At 49.7% G+C, this 19832-nt stretch overlaps 1 protein-coding gene across 4 annotated transcripts; it reads right to left on the reverse strand.

The window, feature by feature from the left end:
- Positions 1-212: 212 nt before the first annotated feature.
- On the reverse strand, positions 213-19532 carry LGALS2 (galectin 2). 4 transcript variants are annotated; one of them, XM_078076590.1, is made up of 5 exons: positions 19069-19532; positions 8700-8752; positions 1981-2063; positions 690-846; positions 213-525 (listed from the first exon to the last, which is right to left on the reverse strand). In XM_078076590.1, exons 3-5 carry the CDS (start codon positions 2049-2051, stop codon positions 379-381), a joined length of 375 nt encoding a protein of 124 aa, XP_077932716.1. In that variant the 5' UTR covers positions 2052-2063; positions 8700-8752; positions 19069-19532; the 3' UTR covers positions 213-378. The 4 variants fall into 4 exon arrangements, with proteins under 4 accessions (XP_077932716.1, XP_035958045.2, XP_035958047.1 ...); XM_036102152.2 differs by lacking the exon at positions 8700-8752; XM_036102154.2 differs by lacking the exons at positions 8700-8752; positions 19069-19532 and adding an exon at positions 17641-17659.
- Positions 19533-19832: the final 300 nt, after the last annotated feature.

Raw genomic sequence — 19832 nt, forward strand, 5'->3', positions numbered from 1 at the left:
GGTGGGAGCCTTATCTACAGTTCCTGGAACAGCCCCTGGCCCAGGTGCCTGCCCCGTGATCCCACAGGGCAGCCGCGGGTGCTTGGGCGCGTTTGGGAGCACGTCCCAACCCCCACCTCGAAGCCCTGTGATCTCGTGCCTCAGTTTCCTTCTCTGTATCATGAGGATGCTGGGGGCATGACAATGTATGGAAAACACGGGCCACAGAAAGACTGGATAAAGGCGGGTTCTTTTTGTTTGTTCTTCGCTTTAGTGGAGGAGAGTAGGGTCCCAGGGGCAGGAACTGCTGCGCGGCTGCTGGTCCTGTGTGACTGGGTAGAGAGGCTCCGGAGAGGACATCTGTACCCGGGGTCTTCACTCCGGTGGGGTGCTGTCCACTTAGTCAATCTTGAAGGAGGAGACATTCAAGCCGCCCTGCACACTCAGGTAGCTCAGGTGGCGGTGGCCCAGCCTGTTGGGAAAGGTCAGCTGGTGCCCGTCTGGCAGCTTCACTTCGAATCCGTCATTCCCGAAGGTCACGGTGATCTGTGGTGGGAGGGAAGGTGTCAGGGAGGCAGGAGGCCCCGGAAGTGGGCCAGGGCAGCTCGCGGAGGCGCAAACAGTGCCAACACGTGTCTAGGCAGGGGGGCCCTACCCTCGGGGCTCTCCCGTGGACGTGCTCCTCAGGCGCCTTTCCCCTTTGACCTCACCTTGACCTCTGACCCTGGGCTGAAGCACATGTGACCTTCCCGCTGCTCCTGCCCCCAGTTGCCATCCCGTGTGTTGCAGATGATGGCGGAATCACGGAAGCGTGGGTTGAAATGCAGGTTCAGCTTCTCTGACCCCTGGCCCAGATTAATCACAAATCTGCAGGGAAAGGGGTAGCAAGTCAGGATTGGGGGCCAGCCCTGGGTAAAAGTACTTGGGTTGACCCCAAGCTGAAAGAATCATGAAAGAAAGGTGTTAATTGAGGCTTGTGCCTTAAAACAAGGGAGGTGACAACCTGGTCAGACCTAGCACGGGAGTACCACGTTCCATTTGGCACCTTGACTAAGGCTCTCGACAGGAGGGTCACTGAGAGTGACAGTCTCAGGAATCGGGGTACCTGTCCTGGGGGAGAGAATTGCTGTCCTTAGATATTTGGAGGCCTATTGAGTTTGGCCATAAACAGTTAAGCTAAGGTGGTGAGCTCCCTGTCATTACAGGTATTCCATCAGGGGTTGTGTGACTTCTTGACAGGATCACTACAGCCTGGGTTAGACCGTCAAGGCCCCTGAGAGTGGGACACTCCGAGTCATGAATAGAGTGCCTTCAGTGGGAGGTCTCAGACCAGAGGGATCACAAATGTCTGTAAACTTGAACCCAAGTAAGAGAAAGGGGTGACTCTGCTCTTGGCTCCTACCCCCTACATCAGCCCGCCCTCGCCAACCAAAGATTCATGGAGATCGGCCCCAAGAAATTCTATACCCGTTCGGCACGCAGGTAGAGCCGCGGCTGGTTCTAACGGAGAGGAAGCAAGTGAGACCCCTTGTCGCCCCCTGGTGGCTGTCTCTGGGGTAATGTGTATGAAAGGCTGGCCTCTGCCCATTCAGCCGGGTTAAGAGAGTGATGGTGGGGGGGTGTGGGCTTTCAGTAGAGACCCCTGACCCACAGGGGGCTGGGCAGAGCTCCAGGGGCTACTCCACCTGCCCCCTCAATGTCTTTGGGGGCCACGGAGCTGAGCATATAGCATGAGCTGTGAAATTCTGAGGGTCCCAAACACCCTCAGCCATGAAGGCAGGCCCCTCACAGGAGGGGAGCCAGCAGGGGCGTGGGAGGGTGTGGGAACGAGCAAGGATGTAAATAAGGCCCGTTTGGACTGGGGTCGCTCTCCTCTGTGTCCATCTCACAGGGCTGCCCTGCCTGCCCCCGCCTTCCAGGCCTGTTCCAGGCCTGTGGACAGCTCCCCTGCCCCCTTCTGTCCCACCCCACCCCCCACCCCCCGCCTCTCCCCTTGCTCACCCATCAGCATCGCTGGCAATCTTGCCCTTGATCTTCAGGGTGCTCCCCAACTTCATGTCCATGTTCGTCATCTCAAATTTTCCCTGTGCCAACCGAGAAGCATTCCATAAAAAGCCCATCACACGCATGCCCAGAGCCCTTCTGCTGGTGGGTCCCACTCACACGCCACAGGTCGCACTCCCCCTCTGCACACTCGAGGGCACTGAGCTGGGAAAGGTTCCCCCATCATTATTATAAGAGATTTGGACTGGGTGGTCTCTGGTGAAGGAGGAAAGAGCGGGCAGAGATGGGATGAGTGGAGAAGCAGAAAGTGGGTTGGGAAGGTCTCTGGGCCACAGAGCTCCCCTGAGAGGGGAGGGAGGGGACAGCATCATCCCCGCCACACTTGACCCCACCCGTGGCATTCACATCCTGCATCCTATCTGTACCAGCTTGAACGGTGTCTCCCAAAAGGTTCTGGCCACCTGACACCCGTGGACATGACCTATCTGGAGATAGGGTCTTTGCAGATGTAATCAAGATTTGTTTAGGGTAGACCTTAAATCCAATACGCCTGGCATCCTTATAAGCAAAGGGAAAAGTGGACCCAGAGACACACACACAGGGGTGAAGCCTCTGTGAGGACAGAGGCAGAGAGGGGAGAGGTGCAACCACAACCAAGGACCGCCACGAACTGCAACCACCGGAAGCTGGAAGAGACAAGAAAGGATCCTCCCCTGGAGCCTTCAGAGGAAGCGTGGCCCTGCCGACCCCTTGATTTCAGACTTCTAGCCTCTAAAACTCTGAGACAATAAATGTGTTACAGCGGCCACGGGGAACTAAGACACGTTCTGATCCTCAGATGCCCTCTGTGATCCAGTTGCCCAAATGCGGGAGACAGAGGCTCAGAGAGGGGCAGTGACTTGTCTGAAGCCACACAGCTATGACAGAGAATCAGGGACGGCAAAGAGGATCCACTCAAACTCCTGCGTTTTACAGATTGTGACCTTGGGCAACCTCCTCCCCGAGCCTCAGTTTCTTCGTCTTTATAAAGCTCAGTAGAGGGGCGCCTGGGTGGCTCAGTCAGTTAAGCGTCTGCCTTCGGCTCAGGTCATGATCCCGGGGTCCCGAGTTTGAGCCCCAGCTCAGCAGGGAGTTTGTTTCTCCCATTGCCCCTCCCCCTTTCCTTGCGCATGCTCTCTCTCTCAAATAAATAAAATCTTTTTTAAAAAGCCCAGTAGGGCGCCTGGGTGGCTCAGTTGGTTAAGCAACTGCCTTCGGCTCAGGTCATGATCCTGGAGTCCCGGGATCGAGTCCCACATCGGGCTCCTTGCTCAGCAGGGAGTCTGCTTCTCCCTCTGACCTTCCCCCCTCTTGTGCTCTCTCTCTCTCCCATTCTCTCTCTCAAATAAATAAATAAATAAAATCTTAAAAAAAAAAAACCCAGTAGGTGTTGGCAATTATTATTATTCCTAATATTATTATTATTACAGACGAGCAACTGAGTCTAGAGAGGGGAAGAGGTAGGTTCAGGCTCCCGCAGCAGGGTGGTGGTAGAGAGAGCAGAGAACATCCATGCTAGAGGGCGGTGGAAGCCGTCTGTCCCCCTCGGTCACTATACAGATAGGGAAACCAAAGCCCAGGGAGGGCCGGTGACGCTTTTCTCCAGCCCCCCCTCCCCACCAAGTCGCCCCACTCAGGCAAAGATGTGGGGAATGGAGGAGGTGAGCCGTGGGGAAGCCGGCTTCCTCACCGACATGGTGGCAGCTCCTGGCCGCAGCTCTTGGTGGCTCCTGGAGGCCTGGGCTCCGGATCGCGCCTCACAGCCAGTTTATATTCTAGAATATTACACATTAACTCCCTCACGGCCATAAATGGGGACTTTGGTCCCTTCTGCCCCAGTGTCTCTCCACCAGCATCTCCTAGTACCCAGAACAAACGGGTGGGAGGCTCCTCACCCGGGCGCGCCCAGCCCAGCCCAGAGCATCCTCCCGACCTCCCTGCACCCAGCCTCCAGCCTCTGGCCCCCCTGCACCCAGCCTCCCACCCCCTCCCAGCCCAGCCCCAGCTGGGTGTCGGAACCAGCACAAACGCCACGTGAGCTTCGCAAGCCACCTGCGGTCCTGAGCCCCACTGCCTCATCCTCAAGCACAGAGACTTGCTCTGCAAAAAAAACCTCGAAGCTTCTCATTTTCTCTGATGTCAAGATTCATTCCGAGAGCTCTTTGTTTTGTTTTCTCCCCTCACCCCATGATTTTTCTGATTGTACGTGTTTTATTTTTTTTTAAAGATTTTATTTATTTATTTATTTATTTATTTATTTTTTTAAAGATTTTATTTATTTATTTGAGAGAGGAATGAGATAGAGACAGAGAGAGCATGAGAGGGGGGAGCGTCAGAGGGAGAAGCAGACTTCCTGCTGAGCAGGGAGCCCGATGTGGGACTCGATCCCGGGACTCCAGGATCATGACCTGAGCTGAAGGCAGTCGCTTAACCAACTGAGCCACCCAGGCGCCTGTACGTGTAAGTTTTAAAAGCAATACATGGTGGATTCAAGGAAAACATCTAGGAGTGCCTATAACAAACTGTTAAAATCAGAGAAGGGAGGGAAAGGGCTGAGGTGGGGGCAGTACTAGGGATTTAAATGCTTTGATCTTCCGGGACTTACATCACTGGCTCACGCAGGCAGTTCAAGATACAAAGTATGAAAAAAGTCAGAAATAAAGCAAGCGCTCCCAACCCTCCCACCAGAAGGAAACCTGCTTACTCTACTGGCTCATTTCCCCCCTCACGGTTTTCTGTGGATTCATATCACAGACAGCCCTCTGTGCGGTTGCCTATCCTGCTTCATTCAGTAAACATTAAAGCCCACAAATCTATATTTCATGATAGCGCAATGGCAGTGAACTATTCCGCCTTTCAAGAACTAAATTTATTGGACCAATTTCCTTCGGCTGAACACTTACATTAATTTGAAATGTTTGCTATTAAAAGTACTGCTGCATTCAATCTATTTGCATATAAAGTTTGACTGCGTCCTGACAACGTATTTAGGGTGGATTCCCGGAAGCGGGATTTTTCTAGAGCCCTAGTGTGGCGTGGTTTCCATCAGAGCTGGTAGTGGCCACTCTGGAAGGGGTGCGGGGAGGCCGGCCCTGCGGAGAACCCTCCAGTGCCAGGAGCTGACGGTTGGCTTGCTGCCCGGTGCTCACAGAGGACACAGCCTCCAGGCCCCTGCCCACCCCAAGAGGATGGTGATTTCCTCATTTTAAGCCACAAGGAAATCAATCCGTTCCTGGCCTCCCTCCCAGGGCCGTGGTAAAGCCCAAGCAAGATAAGGAGGTTTCAAATGCTTTATACACGGAAAAGCCCCTAATCAACAGAAACTGCACCTCATAAAGGTGGTATTTTTCTGATTATAGCAGTAACTCTAGCTCACTGTAGAAGGTTTCGATAAGCGCACAAAGTAGAATTTACAAGTTCACTTGCTTTAGAAAAATCTTTAAAGATGGGAGCACATGTCCATGAATGGGACGCTTTTCTGTGTGTGTGTGTTACCTCAATGAAAGGTTTTTTAAAAGAAAGAAAGAAGGAAAGGAAGGGGGGGAAAGGAAGGGAGGGAGGGAAGAAAGAAAGAAAAAAAAATCAAAATCACCAAAGAAAAGAAAAAAATAAAAATAAAAATCTCCAGCCTTGTTCTCTTAGTAACACCTGCCTTCTGGGGTGCCTGGGTGGCTCAGTCAGTTAAGCATCTGCCTTTGGCTCAGGTCATGATCTCAGGGTCCTGGGATCGAGCCCCACCTCAGGTTCTCTGCTCTGTAGGGAGTCTGCTTCTCCTCTCTCTGTGCTCTCTCTCTTCACTCTCATAAATAAATTAAAATAAAACAAAGCCTGCCTCCTAAAGGGTACTCTACACTTTACAAAGCACTTTATCCAGCCCTCATCACAGTAAACTCAACAAATTTTCAAGATGACCTTTATTGGAGCGCCTGGGTGGCTCAGTTGGTTAAGCGTCTCCCTTCAGCTCAGGTCATGATCCCAGGGTCCTGGGATCAAGCCCCATATCGGGCTCCCTGCTCAGTGGGGAGCCTGCTTCTCCCTCTCCCTCTGCCCCTCCCCCTGCTTGTGTGCACCCTCTCTCTCTCTCTCTGTCAAATAAATAAATAAATAAAATCTTAAAAAAAAAATGACCTTTATTATGATCCCATTTTTCAGATGGGGAAGGAAGGGTCCCATGCAAGGAGTGAGTAGCAGAGCTTGCCTTGTCTACAAACCCATGGCTCGCTGCCCTCACTTAGCAAAGGGAAGAGTTGCCCTCCAGAAGGATGTCCTTTGTGTGACACACAGCCTTGGTCATGATGTCCAGTGATCCCTACCTCCTGGTATTCACACCCTCGTATATTGACTCCCCTTGAGTGTGGCTGGACCCAGAGACTTTCGTCTAACCAAGAGAATACTAGAATAGGGCAAAAGTGACCTGGTGTCACTTCCAAAATTAGGTACTGAAAAGACTGATTACAAAAAGAGACGTTAGAAAAGACTGTCCCCTCTCCCTCTCCCTCCCTCCCTCCCTCCTTCCCTCTCCCTCTCTCTGCCCTAACTCTGGGGGAAGTAAACAAGCCACTTATGAATAGTCCTACAGACGAGGCCCATGTGCCAAGGAACCGATGTCTCCAGCCAACAGCCAGTAAAGACCTGAGGCTCGCCGACAGCCAGATGAGTGAACCTGGCAGTGGACACCACCCCCCCCTCCCCCGTGCCGCCGACTTAAGCTGTGGGATGGCTGAGGTTGCCAACACCTTGTGAGAAACCCAGCAAAGTCCTGTCTGGATTCCTGAGCACAGAAGCTGTGAGAAACCTATTTCTGGTTTTATGTCTGTACGTTCAGGTGAATTTGTTACACAGCAAGTGATAACTAGTACACTTGGCCAAGCTATTACTACCAAAACCTCGGGGTGAGAAATAATATCCCCGAAGGCCTCCCCACTAAGGAATCTGTGGTCTGGCGTGTCCCTAGACATTCCATCATACTGGTCTTTTTAAAGACCCAGCTCTTGGTTTTGTGTCCTTAATTCCTCCCTTTATTTTATTTTATTTTATTTTTTTTTTTTTTAAAGATTTTATTTATTTATTTGACAGAGAGAGAGAGAGGGAACACAAGCAGGGGGAGTGGGAGAAGGAGAAGCAGGCTTCCCGCGGAGCAGGGAGCCCGATGCGGGGCTCGATCCCAGGACCCTGGGATCACGACCTGAGCCGAAGGCAGACGCTTAACGACTGAGCCACCCAGGCACCCCTAATTCCTCCCTTTATGCCCTATTAACTCTTTCTCTTGGTGTTTCTTTTATTGCTCTTTTTCTCGCTTCTCAAGTTGAATGTTCAGTTCATTCATTTTTCATCTCATCTTTTTACTAATAAATGCATTTGAGGCTCTAAATTTCCCTCACTGCGTCCTTGGCCACTTCTCAGAAGTTTTGTTGTTGTTGTTGTTGTTTTTAAGATTTTATTTATTTATTTGAGAGAGAGAGGGAGAGAGAACGAGCAGGAGGGAGGAGCAGAGGGAGAAGGAGAGGCAGACTGCCTGCTGAGCAGGGAGCCCAACATGGGGCTCGATCCCAGGACCCCGAGATCATAACCTGAGCCGAAGGCAGATGCTTAACTGACTGAGCCACCAGGTGCCCCACTTCTCAGAAGTTTTAAGATGTTCTGCTCATATTCCCGATGTTACCTTGAACTGAAGCCGGATGATCAGAACGTTGTTCTCAGCCCTCAGGTCACGCTTAGTAACTATTTGGGGACTGACCTACCGAAGAGCAAACTCACCATCCCCGTCATCACGGGGGAAGGGTTGGAAAATAAAATATCACGAATACAAGCTATGTTCACGACGCTACCCAAATAGAAACGAACTATCATACAGCCATCAAAGGTCACATTTTGGGGCGCCTCTCTAAGGGGCAACAGCGAGAAGCAGCAACAGCAAAGCTGCTAGTGTGGACACCTCCGGGGGGCCAAGAAGGACATCATCGAGCTGACCACACAGGGTCTCTGTAATGTGACTCAAGCACCTACAACTTTATTCAGAACACAGGGGATTGAGGGCCTCCGTAGAAGAAAAGTGTAAAATACAGTCGGGCCTTAAAGAGATCAAGCCTGGGACGCCTGGGTGGCTCAGTCGGTTAAGCGGCTGCCTTCGGCTCAGGTCATGATCCCAGGGTCCTGGGATCGAGTCCCACATCGGGCTCCTTGCTCGGAGGGGAGCCTGCTTCTCCCTCTGCCTGCCTCTCCCCCTGCTTGTGTTCTGTCTCTCTGACAAATAAATAAATAAAATCTTTTTTTTTTTTTAAAGATTTTATTTATTTATTTGAGAGAGAGAATGAGAGAGAGAGAGAGAGCATGAGAGGGGGAGGGTCAGAGGGAGAAGCAGACTCCCTGCCGAGCAGGGAGCCCGATGCGGGACTCGATCCTGGGACTCCAGGATCATGACCTGAGCCGAAGGCAGTCGCTTAACCAACTGAGCCACCCAGGTGCCCCAATAAATAAAATCTTTAAAAAAAAAAAAAAAAAGAGATCAAGCCTAAGCGGGGAGACAAGCTTGAGCCCAGAAAACAACCAGAAAACAATGTACTACGCCCCCTCCCCCCCGGAAGGCTGCAGAAAGTTCCAGACTCCTGGGGCAGAAGGGGTCCTCGGATGTCATTTGGAGGACAATATGGAACTGGATTCTTGGTTCTACCACTTACCAGCTATGTGACCTCGGGCCCAGTTACTTAACCTCTCAGATCGATCTCTTCCTCTGTAAAATGAGAACAAAAGTGTTATAAGGATTAAGGGAGATAACGCCTGGAGTTTTGTTAATAGTTTACAGATATTATTTGTTATTATGACCAGGAGCCCAGTGCCCCACCTGTGTTGGCTGTGAAGAAGGTAACTCCCCCCCCCAACCCCCACACCCAGCAGCTGCGTGGGAACCCGCAGGCTCAACCCTCAGGCCTACAGGAATGTTCTTCTGACAACCTCCCAGGGCCCCATTATGACTTTTGTGAGCCCAAGGTACTTCTGCCTTCATGGGCCCCTTCCTGCAGTAACTACACATATTTTTATATACACATACATAAACACACACACACATATATCATTATATTTTATACCACGCTGAATGAATATGTCATTGTTATATATTAATGCACCTGAAACTAATAAAACACTGTATGTTAACTATACTGAACTTTTTTTTTTTTTTAAGATTTTATTTATTTGACAGAGAGAGACACAGCGAGAGAGGGAACACAAGCAGGGGGAGTAGGAGAAGAAGAAGCAGGCTTCCCACTGAGCAGAGAGCCCGATGCGGGGCTCGATCCCAGACCCTGGGATCATGACCTGAGCCGAAGGCAGACACTTAACGACTGAGCCACCCAGGCGACCCTGAACTTTTTTTTTTTTTTAATGTCATATATCAGGGGCGCCCAGGTGGCTCAGTGGGTTGAGCATCCGACTCTGGATTTCAGCTCAGGTCATGATCTCAGGGTCGTGAGCTTGAACCCCGTGCTGGGCTCTGCGCTGAGCAGGGAGCCTGCTGGAGATTCTCTCTCCCTCACCCTCTGCCCGTCTCCCCAGCTCGCACATGCTCTCTCTGTCTCAAAAAAAATTTTTTTAATGTTATATATTATACATTTTCTTAGGGATGGGCAAAATGGATGAAGGGATAAAAAGGTATAAACTTTCAGTTATAAAATAAGTAAGTCATGGGAGGTACAGCATGGCGACTATGCTTAATTATGCTCTTGCATATTTGAAAGTTGCTAACAGACTAGATCTTAAAAGTCCTCATCACAAAAAAAAGGCAAGAAAAACAAAACAAAAAAAATACGGCGATGGATGGAAGCTAGGCTTACTGTGGCGGTCATTTCTCAACATACACAAATACCAAATCCTTCTACTCTATACCTGAAGCTAATATAATGTGATATGTTGGGGTGTCAGTGTTGAATAAGCATTTGCTGTTATTAAGTCGTTAAGCTTCTGCCTTCCGCTCAGCTCAGGATCCCAGGGTCCTGGAATCGAGCCCCGCATTGGGCTCCCTGCTGGGCAGGAGGCCTGCTTCTCCCTCTCCCACTCCCCCTGCTTGTGTTCCTGCTCTCGCTATCTCTCTCTCTGTCAAATAAATAAATTTTAAAAAAATTAAAAAATAATAATATAATGTGATATGTAACTATACCTCAATACAAAACAAAACCCAGAACACCCACACTTTTTTTCTACCTGAAAGTTTATTTGCTTCCGATTTTATAAGAAATTGAAACCTTTCGGTGCACCTCTGAAGTGTGCTGGGCCCACGGCATGGTGCCTGTTGCCCACTGGCCTTCTGCCGTTGGGAGACTTGGTCCTGAGGTCTGTGAGATCCTGGCCTATCTCCTCTCGGGTCCTGCTCCTCCCAAAGAACAAACAGCCCAACGCATCAGTGATATTCATCCTGCTTCCCTTCCCGCTCACCCCCTCCCCAACATCCTCCTTCAGATGGCAGAGGGAACAGGGCAGGAGCACGGAAGCACCAAGCTCTGGGTAGCAAATGGGAAAAGGTCAAGTGTCACCTACGAGCTGAGGAGCCATGGCGAGTCACTTTGAGCCTCAGTTTCTTCATCTGTGAAAGGGAGCTAAGAGCGCCTTCTTTGCGGGGTGATTGTGAGAATATTTTTTTAATTTAATTTAAAAACTGGACTTATGTAGCATGTGGGGCACATCATAGATGCTAAAAAGATAAACAGATATCTTCCTTTGGGAGAATTCCTAAATGGGTAACAGTTCCACCTGCGCTGATGACCCCAGAGTCCAGGAGAGTGGACAGAGCAGAAGCTCGGGTAAATTTGCAGTGAGCAGCGTCCAACAGCTCGGACTGTGGCTGGCGAGCGCACTCCTTCCCCTGCCCCTTGGGAGGAAGCCAGTGTCCACTCTGCCGGAGCCTGGGGATCCTGGACAGGAGCAGGCGGCGTGCGAAGAAAGATGCTGGTGACAGCCAGATGTACCATCTCAAGGCAGCCAGATGCTCACACCAGCCCGTTAGGGACCCCATCTCCCAGACAGAGCTGGGGCTCATGATCTGTGCTTCCCGATCTCCAAGGACATCAAAGCCCTCCTAGCCTCGGTCTTTCTTCAGGCGTGTTAGCCTCAGGCACAGGGAGCCTCGTCTATAGCTGTGTGACCTTGGGCACGTCACGCAACCTCTCTGGGCTTCAGTTTGTCCATCTGTAAAATGGGAACTGTCACACCTCACAGGGTCACACCTCACAGGATAGCTGACCCTGAAGGGAGAAGGCTAAACACAGTGCTGAGCCATGTTCAGTGTTGAATAAGCATTTGCCGTTATTAAATATTATCTATTAGGGGGGCACCTGGGTGGCTCAGTTGGTTAAGCATCTGCCTTTGGCTCAGGCCATGATCCCAGGGTTCTGGGATCGAGCCCCGCTTCGGGCTCCCTGCTCGGCGGGAAGCCTGCTTCTCCCTCTCCCACTCCCCCTGCTTGTGGTCCCTCTCTCACTGTGTCTCTCTCTCTCTGTCAAATAAATAAATAAAATCTTAAAAATAAATAAATAAATAAATATTATCTATTAGGCATGCTTGGATGTTAGGGCTGCCAGAGTAGATGTCCAGCCCTGCTGCTCCAGCTCCAGCCAGCCGCCTGTCTGTCCTTCAAGAGACATCCTCAGGGTTCTCGCCTCATTTGCCCCAGGGATCCTCCTTATTTAACCTGACCCCAGCTTCTGTGGCTCCACTCTGAGCCCCAGCTGCTGGCTGGACCTGGCCGCAAGCCTGTCTGACATCCCTCCGGGACCGCAGAGGTCCACTGGAGCTCTTGGGTCATCCCAACCTCACCTGGAATTGGGGAGGGGCCTTGAAGAAGGAAGGATTTTGGAGAAGTGGGAGGAGGGGATGGGCCACAGTCACTTAGCCGTCCCCCCTAACCTGTCTTCCAGTCTTTTTTTCTTTTTCTAAGATTTTATTTATTTATTTGACAGAGAGAGAGAGAAAGAGAGAGCACAAGCAGGGGGAGCAGCAGAGGGAGAGGGAGAAGCAGGCTCTCCGCTGAGCAAGGAGCCTGATGTGGGGCTCGATCCCAGGACCCCAGAACCATGACCTGAGCCGAAGGCAGATGCTTAACCGACTGAGCCACCCAGGTGCCCCCCTCACCCCCACCCTGTCCTCCACTCTTGCCCCACAACCTTTGGACACCCACTGGGATCTTTATAAATCTAAGTGACAACACCCCAGTCTCCTGTTCTAAACCCTCCAGTGCCTTCTTCTGGCATTTAGAACAAAATCCTAAGTCCCTCTTGGCTGACGAGACCTCCTTGATCTGATACTGTCCACCTTGCAGTCTCATGTCACTCCCCCATGTCCCCCGGCCAGACTGACCCTTGAATTCACCAAGCTTATTCCAGACTCAAGCCTTTGTCCTTGCTGTTCCCTCCACCTAGAACTCTTCCCCAGCTCTTGGATGGACCTTATCATGTCTGTCTCAGCCCAAAGGTGGGTGGGTGTTGAATTTAAGTTGAAAAAAAAAAAGGGTGGGTGGGTGGATGGTGGATGGGTGGCTGGATGGCGCATTGGCAGCAGAAGCATTCATAGAGGGCAGAAGTGTGGGTGTTTGCAGGGGCTCCAATCTAGGGACGCCTAGCCCCATCACTTCCATCCCTGCCACCCAGCGTATTACCCAAACCCCGTGGACCAGGAAGCCTCCTTCTCAGGGTCACACCTCCCTGTGCACACATGGTGCTTGGAAGATTTACGGAAGAGGCCATAATGTTCTGTGTTCTGTTTCACATAAGTGGCAAGAGGAACATGTCCACAGAGAACGTCTCTCTAGAAATTAAACAAGTAAATCAAACTGTTTCTGTTCCTTAGGTGGTCCTGCAATGCTCTTCCTGGGGGAGGGGAGACCCCAGCCCTGAGCCCCATTCCTCCTCCTGGGCCACTCAACCTTCCTGTGGTACTCTTCGATGTCTTGGTCACAGCTGATGGAGCAGATCTGTGGGGGACAGAAACATCCTCTGGATATAACCCCTCACCTGGTATTCCCACCCGCTCCTGGCAAACTCAAGGTCAGGACTCTATCTGTCTCAGGGCTGACGGGCGGTCTTTGTGTCAGTAACGGAAGGGGGAGGGGTGTTTATCTGCCCTGATGTGGTAAACAGCAGAGGAAGCTCCCCACCAGGGGAAGCTCACCCCCTCCCAAGGCCTCCAGTCCACCTTGAGCTCATGAGGCCACTAGAAAGACCTCCCTCCTATTGAGTCAACATTCGTCACCATCTTGCACCCCAGAATCGGAGTAGATGCTGCAGGATTCCAGGGACCCCGGAAGTCAATGGGGAAATATCCATTTCAGAGGCTGGCCCCCGCTTTTTAAAGTGGGGATGGAACCTGGGCCCTGTAATACTTCTATGGATCAACTTCACAATTCAGAGAGCCACCGCCCAGAGCTGTAATGGAGCCTCGTCCAACTCCCAGAGGCCCGGCAGGAGGCCACAACCATCAAGGATGGAGACCCCGAGTCCAGAAGAGCTGCCTGCTGGGGGGCTTCAGTGGAATGACATATTCCTCAAGTCCTGGCTGTGCCCCTTACTCATTGCGTGACCTTGGGCAGGCCAGGTGGCCTCAGTTTCCTCATCTGGAAAGTCATTTTATTTATTTTTTTAAAAGATTTTATTTATTTATTTATTTATTTATTTGAGAGCGAGAAAACAGGAGGAGGGGCAGAGGGAGAGAGAGAATCTCAAGCAGACTCCACCCTGAGCGTGGCAGGATCTCAAGACCCTAAGATCAGGACCTGAGCTGAAATCAAGTCAGACGCCTAACTGACTGAGCCCCCCAGGCACCCCTGGAAAGTCATTTTGAAGATTTCTACTTCACAGTATTGCCACGGGGCTAAACGAGAGAACACACGTGATGGGCTTCACAGAGTCTGGCACGTGGTAGGGACTCCTCTGCTTCTCTTCTGTAATCTCTAGCTAATGGCTGGCATTTACTGAGGGGTTCCCATGCTCTGGGCCATGGCGACGCCCCTCACCGGCATCATTAGATTTGCTGTGAGGCGCTCCGGGGCCTTCACAGAGCTGGCACCCGGTAGACAATCATTCTCTCGTATGGACACAGGACAGCCCCCCAGCCTCAGTCTCCCCAGCTGCAGCAAGAGGGGTTGGGAGCAATGACCCTCCGGCTCAATGTCCAGCGGTCTCTCTGGGTGTTGGTTTCTCCCTCTGCCACTCTGCCCTGCCCTGGCCCCCTACCTCTCAGCTGGAGGTTCCAGGGGCCTGCTAGAGGTTCCCTTCACCCCTGCAGAATTCTAGAGACCCCCAGCCCCACCCTCCCTGGTCTTTGTACCCTATAGGTCATCTTCAGCCCTGCCCCCGGGAGTTTACTTGCAAAGAGGATAAGGGACCTCACCCATCAGATCTCCAGAGTCTGTCCATTTCCCAGCAAGCAGCAGACAACCATTCAAGGTTTTGGGGCACCTGGGTGGCTCAGTTTGTTAAGCAACTGACTCTTGATCTCAGCTCAGGTCTTGATCTCAGGGTCGTGAGTTTAAGCCCTGCATTGGGTTCCACACTGGGAATGGAGGCTACTTAAAAAAAATAAAGGTTTCAACCCTGATTTGTTGCAGGTAGGAATGTAAAAGGGTGCAGCCATTACGGAAAACAGTTTGACAGTTCCTAAAAAGCTCAAAGTAGGATTACCACATGACCCAACAGTTTCACTCCTAGGTAGAGTCAAAAGGGATGGATGACAAGGACTTGAACAGATCCATGTACACAGATATTTACAGCAACATCACTCACGACAGACAGAAGATGGAAACAGCCCAGTGTCCGTCAACGGGTGAATGCACAAACCAAATGTACTGTGCACCCACGATGGAATAGTATTCAGCCTTAAAAAGGAATGAAGAGCCGATCCATGCCCTCACATGGATGAACCTTGAAAACCGTATGCTCGGTGAAAGAAGGAAGACACGAAAAGCCACATATGGCATGATTCCACTTTGATGAAATCTTTACAATAGATAAATCCATAGAGACAGAAAGTAAATTAGAGGTTGCCAGGGGCTGGGGCTGGGGAGTTACTGTCTGATGAGTACAGAGTTTCTATCTGGGGTGATAACAAAAGTTTTTGAAAATACGGGCGCCTGGGTGGCTCAGTCGGTTAAGCGACTGCCTTCAGCTCAGGTCATGATCCTGGAGTCCCGGGATCGAGTCCCGCATCGGGCTCCCTGCTCGGCGGGGAGTCTGCTTCTCCCTCTGGCCCTCCCCCTCTCATGTGCTCTCTCTCTCTCTCTCTCTCTCAAATAAATAAATAAATAAAATCTTTAAAAAAAAAAAAAGTTTTTGGAAATAGATAGTGATGGTGCACAACATTGTGAATGCGATTACTGCCACTGAGTTATGCACTCAAAATAGCTAAAATGGAAATTTTTATGTTATATATATATATTTTTTTTTAAAGATTTTATTTATTAAAAAAAAAAAATAAAGATTTTATTTATTCATTTGAGAGAGAATGAGATAGAGAGAGAGCATGAGAGGGGGGAGGGTCAGAGGGAGAAGCAGACTCCCTGCCGAGCAGGGAGCCCGATGCGGGACTCGATCCCAGGACTCCAGGATCATGACCTGAGCCGAAGGCAGTCGCTTAACCAACTGAGCCACCCAGGCGCCCATGTTATATATATTTTGCTACAATTTTTTTTTTAAGATTTTATTTATTTGACAGAGAGAGACACAGCGAGAGAGGGAACACAAGCAGGGGGAGTGGGAGAGGGAGAAGCAGGCTTCCCGCCGAGCAGGGAGCCCGACGCGGGGCTCGATCCCAGGACCCTGGGACCATGACCTGAGCCGAAGGCAGACGCTTAACGACTGAGCCACCCAGGCCCCCTACAATTTTTTTTTTTTTGAGAGAGAGAGTGTGCACGTGTGCGAGCCGATGGGGGGGCGGTGGGCAGAGGGAGAGAGAGAATCTTAAGCAGGCTCCACACCCAGCACAAAGCCCACGGACTCCATCTCACAACCCCAAGATTATGACACCTAACCGACTGAGCCACCAGGTGCCCCAATTTTGCTACAGTTTTTAAAAATTAATAATGCAATTTACCAAAAAACATGGAACCGTACCCTAAATGGCTGAGACATATGATATGTGAATTATATATCAACAGAGCTATTTTTTTAAGATTTTATTTTTATGGGGGCGCCTAGGTGGCTCAGTCGTTAAGCGTCTGCCTTCGGCTCAGGTCATGGTCCCGGGGTCCTGGGATCGAGCCCCGCATCCGGCTCCCTGCTCAGCGGGAAGCCTGCTTCTCCCTCTCCAACTCCCGCTGCTTCTGTTCCATCTCTCGCTGTGTCTTTCTCTGTCAAATAAATATAAAATCTTAAAAAAAAAAAAAAGATTTTATTTTTATGTAATGTCTACACCCAACTCAGGGCTTGAACTCATAACCCCGAGATCAAGAGTCCACTGGTTAAGAGCCAGACGGGTACCCCACGATAGAACTATTTTATAATCAGAGCTTGCCTGGAGTTGATAATGGCAACTTCTTTCACTTATTTTCCTCCTAAGGCCCCACCCGGAGTCTGGGCTCCAGCCACAGGGCACAGCCACTGTGTTTTTAGGAGGTTGTGGAAGGGGTAACCTCTCTCCAGGAGAGAGAAAGTATTTGCCTCCTCCTGCTGGCCACTAAGGGAACAGTCTAAATTAGCAAAAAAAGAAGGGGGGGGCACCTGGCTGGCTCAGTCAGTTAAGCGCTTAAGCGTCTGCCTTCAGCTCAGGTCATGATCTCGGGGTCCTGGGATGGAGCCCCCTGTGGGGCTCCCTGCTCAGCGGGGAGCCTGATTCTCCCTCACCCTCTGCCTGCAGCTCCCCCAGCTTGTTCTCTCTCTCTCACTGTCAAATAAATAAAATCTTTTTTAAAAAATGAAATAAATTAGCAAAAAAAAAATAGCTCGTCAATTGCTAACCATCTATCTCAGAAAAATGAAAAATTACAACATGTATGTGATTTAAAAAATACTTCATAGAGCTCGAAAGGGTTAGACAGGGAAAAAGCAAGTCTTCCTCTTACCAAAATTCCCACAGCCACCCAGAGGAGAATACCATTCTCCTGCTTCCTTCCAGAGTTATGCTCCATGCCTCTCAGGGGAGAGCCTGCCATATGTACTGTCCCATTCCTTAGTTTTATTCTCTTAACGATATATCTTGGAGATTGTTCCATATCACTAAAACACTTCTCTCTCTCTAGAGGCTGGGCCTAATTTGAGGTCTAACTAATGGGAAGCTGAGTTGGATATGCCTTTAGTTGGAGTTTTAGTGGGTTGTCATTATAAGGCTCACAGTCACTTCCAGGAACAGTTAGGTGATTGCTAGCTGTCCTAGTGTAGACAATCGTCTCCAGAAATACTCCTATCACCCATACCCTCTCTGCCGATTCAGCTGGTGTCCTGACATAAAGGTGCAGGGAAAGAGGTCACATCACTATGTCACCAGGACTATACCCCAAGCACCCAACACAGGAAGAATGTGGGCAATGGGGGAGAACAAAGGTCTACATTGTACCAGAAGCTAGTCTGCGGAAAATTCTCCCAATTCTCAGAAAAGTGGTGGACTCCGTTCTCACTGTCTCCTAGCTACAAGGGAACTCCTCACCATCGGGAAGACGGTCAACGACACGTCGTATGTGACTCTAAACGCACCACAAGGTGTTTTCTTCTTTTTTGGGAATCCTGTGCAATCAAATGGATCTGAACACCTCTGTTGTAGGACCCAAGCCTGTAACAGTCGTGCAAACAGCAAGTGTAACCGTGTGTCATGCAGAACGTTTTCTATAACACGATGCGTGGGGGTGTGTCTCAGCATAGAAAACATTTTGTTCTGACAAAACTTTGCAGTTCCCGATGAAACCACACACAAAGTTTGGCTTTCTCAAGTTTGACAATATTAGAAATTTAAGATTTATGTGACATTACCAATAATAGATTATGAAGAACAGAATAAAATAAAAAATAAAATACAAAACTTTTTTTGATCAAACATGCTAGAAGCCTGACTTTTCTTTCTCATTATAGAAAAAATAATAAAATCACTACTATCTGAAGAGGATGCAGCCCAAATTGTAGATGAAAAAATGTAGGGGTGCCTGGGTGGCTTAGTCGATCTGCCTTTGGCTCAGGTCGTGACCTTGGGGTCCTGGGCGAGCCCTGTGTCAGGCTCCCTGCTCAGCAGGGAATCTGCTTCTCCCCCTCCCTCTGTCCCTCCCCCTGCTCATGCTCTCTCTCTCTCTCTCAAATAAATAAATAAAATCTTTTAAAAAATGTACTACAATGGCATGTCAGGTAGTTAGGTAAAAATTTCTTATTGTTCTGATCTTGCGAGTATGGTATTTGTCAGCTTTTTAAAGTTTGTAATTCAGGGGCGCCTGGGTGGCTCAATCGTTCGTTAAGTGTCTGCCTTCGGCTCAGGTCATGATCCTAGGGTCCGGGGATCGAGCCCCGCACCGAGCCCCGCATCGGGCTCCCTGCTCAGCGGGAAGCCTGCTTTTCCCTCTCCCACTCCCTCTGCTTGTGTTCCCTCTCTCCCTGTGTCTCCCTCTGTCAAATAAATAAATAAAATCTTTAAAAATAAAATTAAATTAAAAAATTAAAAAAATAGTTTGTAATTCATAGGAATTTATTTTCTCACTCTCAATGAATACCTAATTTTGCATGTGTAATTTTATATTCTTTTGTTTTAATGAGGTCTCCAAATTTTTATAAACTTCAGGCTCCATAAAACTTGGGTTCACCTTGTCCTTATGTAAAGTGCATTGCTCACGTTGGGTATCTGTCCAAAAAAAAAAAAAAAAGATTGAACCCCCTCCCTTTTTTTTCTCTAGTTATAGTCAGATGTTTATTTAAAAATCTGATCCACCAACTTAGCGCTTTCCACCAACTCGGGGTACAGAAACCTTCACAGGCTTCACAATCTTTTGCTTAGGTGCTGACTTTATGGGAGACAGTGCTGTCTTTTTAGATGCTTGCTTAGCCTTTTTTGCTTCCTTGGCAGCCCTGATGGCCTGTTCTCGTTGAGCCTTCCTACCTTCAGGTTTCTGATTCCTCTTGGCCATTATATCAGCAAGAGATGCACCAGTGATGGTCCTCCGGAATTTGACAGCACGACGGGTTCTTTTCTTTTGAATTTCTTCCGACTGTCCCTTTTTGTGCTTTCTTCTGTAGAGGACAGTCCAGTTTATCTGCCAAGGATTAGATAAATGATCTCAGAGATTTCTTCCAGCTCCAGAATTCTCTCTGTGGGAAACGTGCCCTGCCCCCCTCCTCCCAGCAGCTTGACTCAGACAGAAAGACAGGGAAGTCCTGTCTTGGAGCTTATCCAAGTCTTTCCTGCTGTACTTGGAGTCCTTTTCCGGCAGGGAGACAAAAGTACGGTTATGCAGAGCTCCGGGAGGAGAGGTGAAGACAGATACCTTGAAGGTATAAGCTTTGGGGGAAAGGAAAGACAAAGGGGTAGGACCCAAACCCTAAACCTAGGGAATAGAACGGAGGGCCACTCCCACTATAACAGCACTCGTGACCATTTGGAGCCTTCTTTTTTTTTTTTTTTTAAGATTTTTTATTTATTTATTTGAGAGAGAGAGAGAGAAATTGAAAGAACGAGTGGGAAGAGGGGCAGAGGGAGAAGCAGGCTTCCCGTAGAGCAGGGAGCCCAAGGCGGGACTCAATCCCAGGACCCCGGGATCATGACCCCAGCCAAAGGCAGATGCTTAACCAGCCACCCAGGTGCCCTTAGAGCCTTCTTTAATTTAGCATTTATTGAGTGCCTACTGTATGCTAAGTGTGGCAACA

This window comes from Halichoerus grypus, chromosome 6 (genome assembly GCF_964656455.1).
Source record: "Halichoerus grypus chromosome 6, mHalGry1.hap1.1, whole genome shotgun sequence".
Classification (NCBI taxonomy): Eukaryota; Metazoa; Chordata; class Mammalia; order Carnivora; family Phocidae; genus Halichoerus; species Halichoerus grypus.

Coding starts and splice junctions, on each gene's coding strand:
- LGALS2 (XM_036102153.2), bottom strand. Junction 847..1,980: donor ATTGCCAGCGATGCTGATGG/GTGAGCAAGGGG, acceptor CTTTCCCTGCAG/ATTTGTGATTAATCTGGGCC. Junction 526..689: donor GCCCAGGGTCAGAGGTCAAG/GTGAGGTCAAAG, acceptor CTCCCACCACAG/ATCACCGTGACCTTCGGGAA.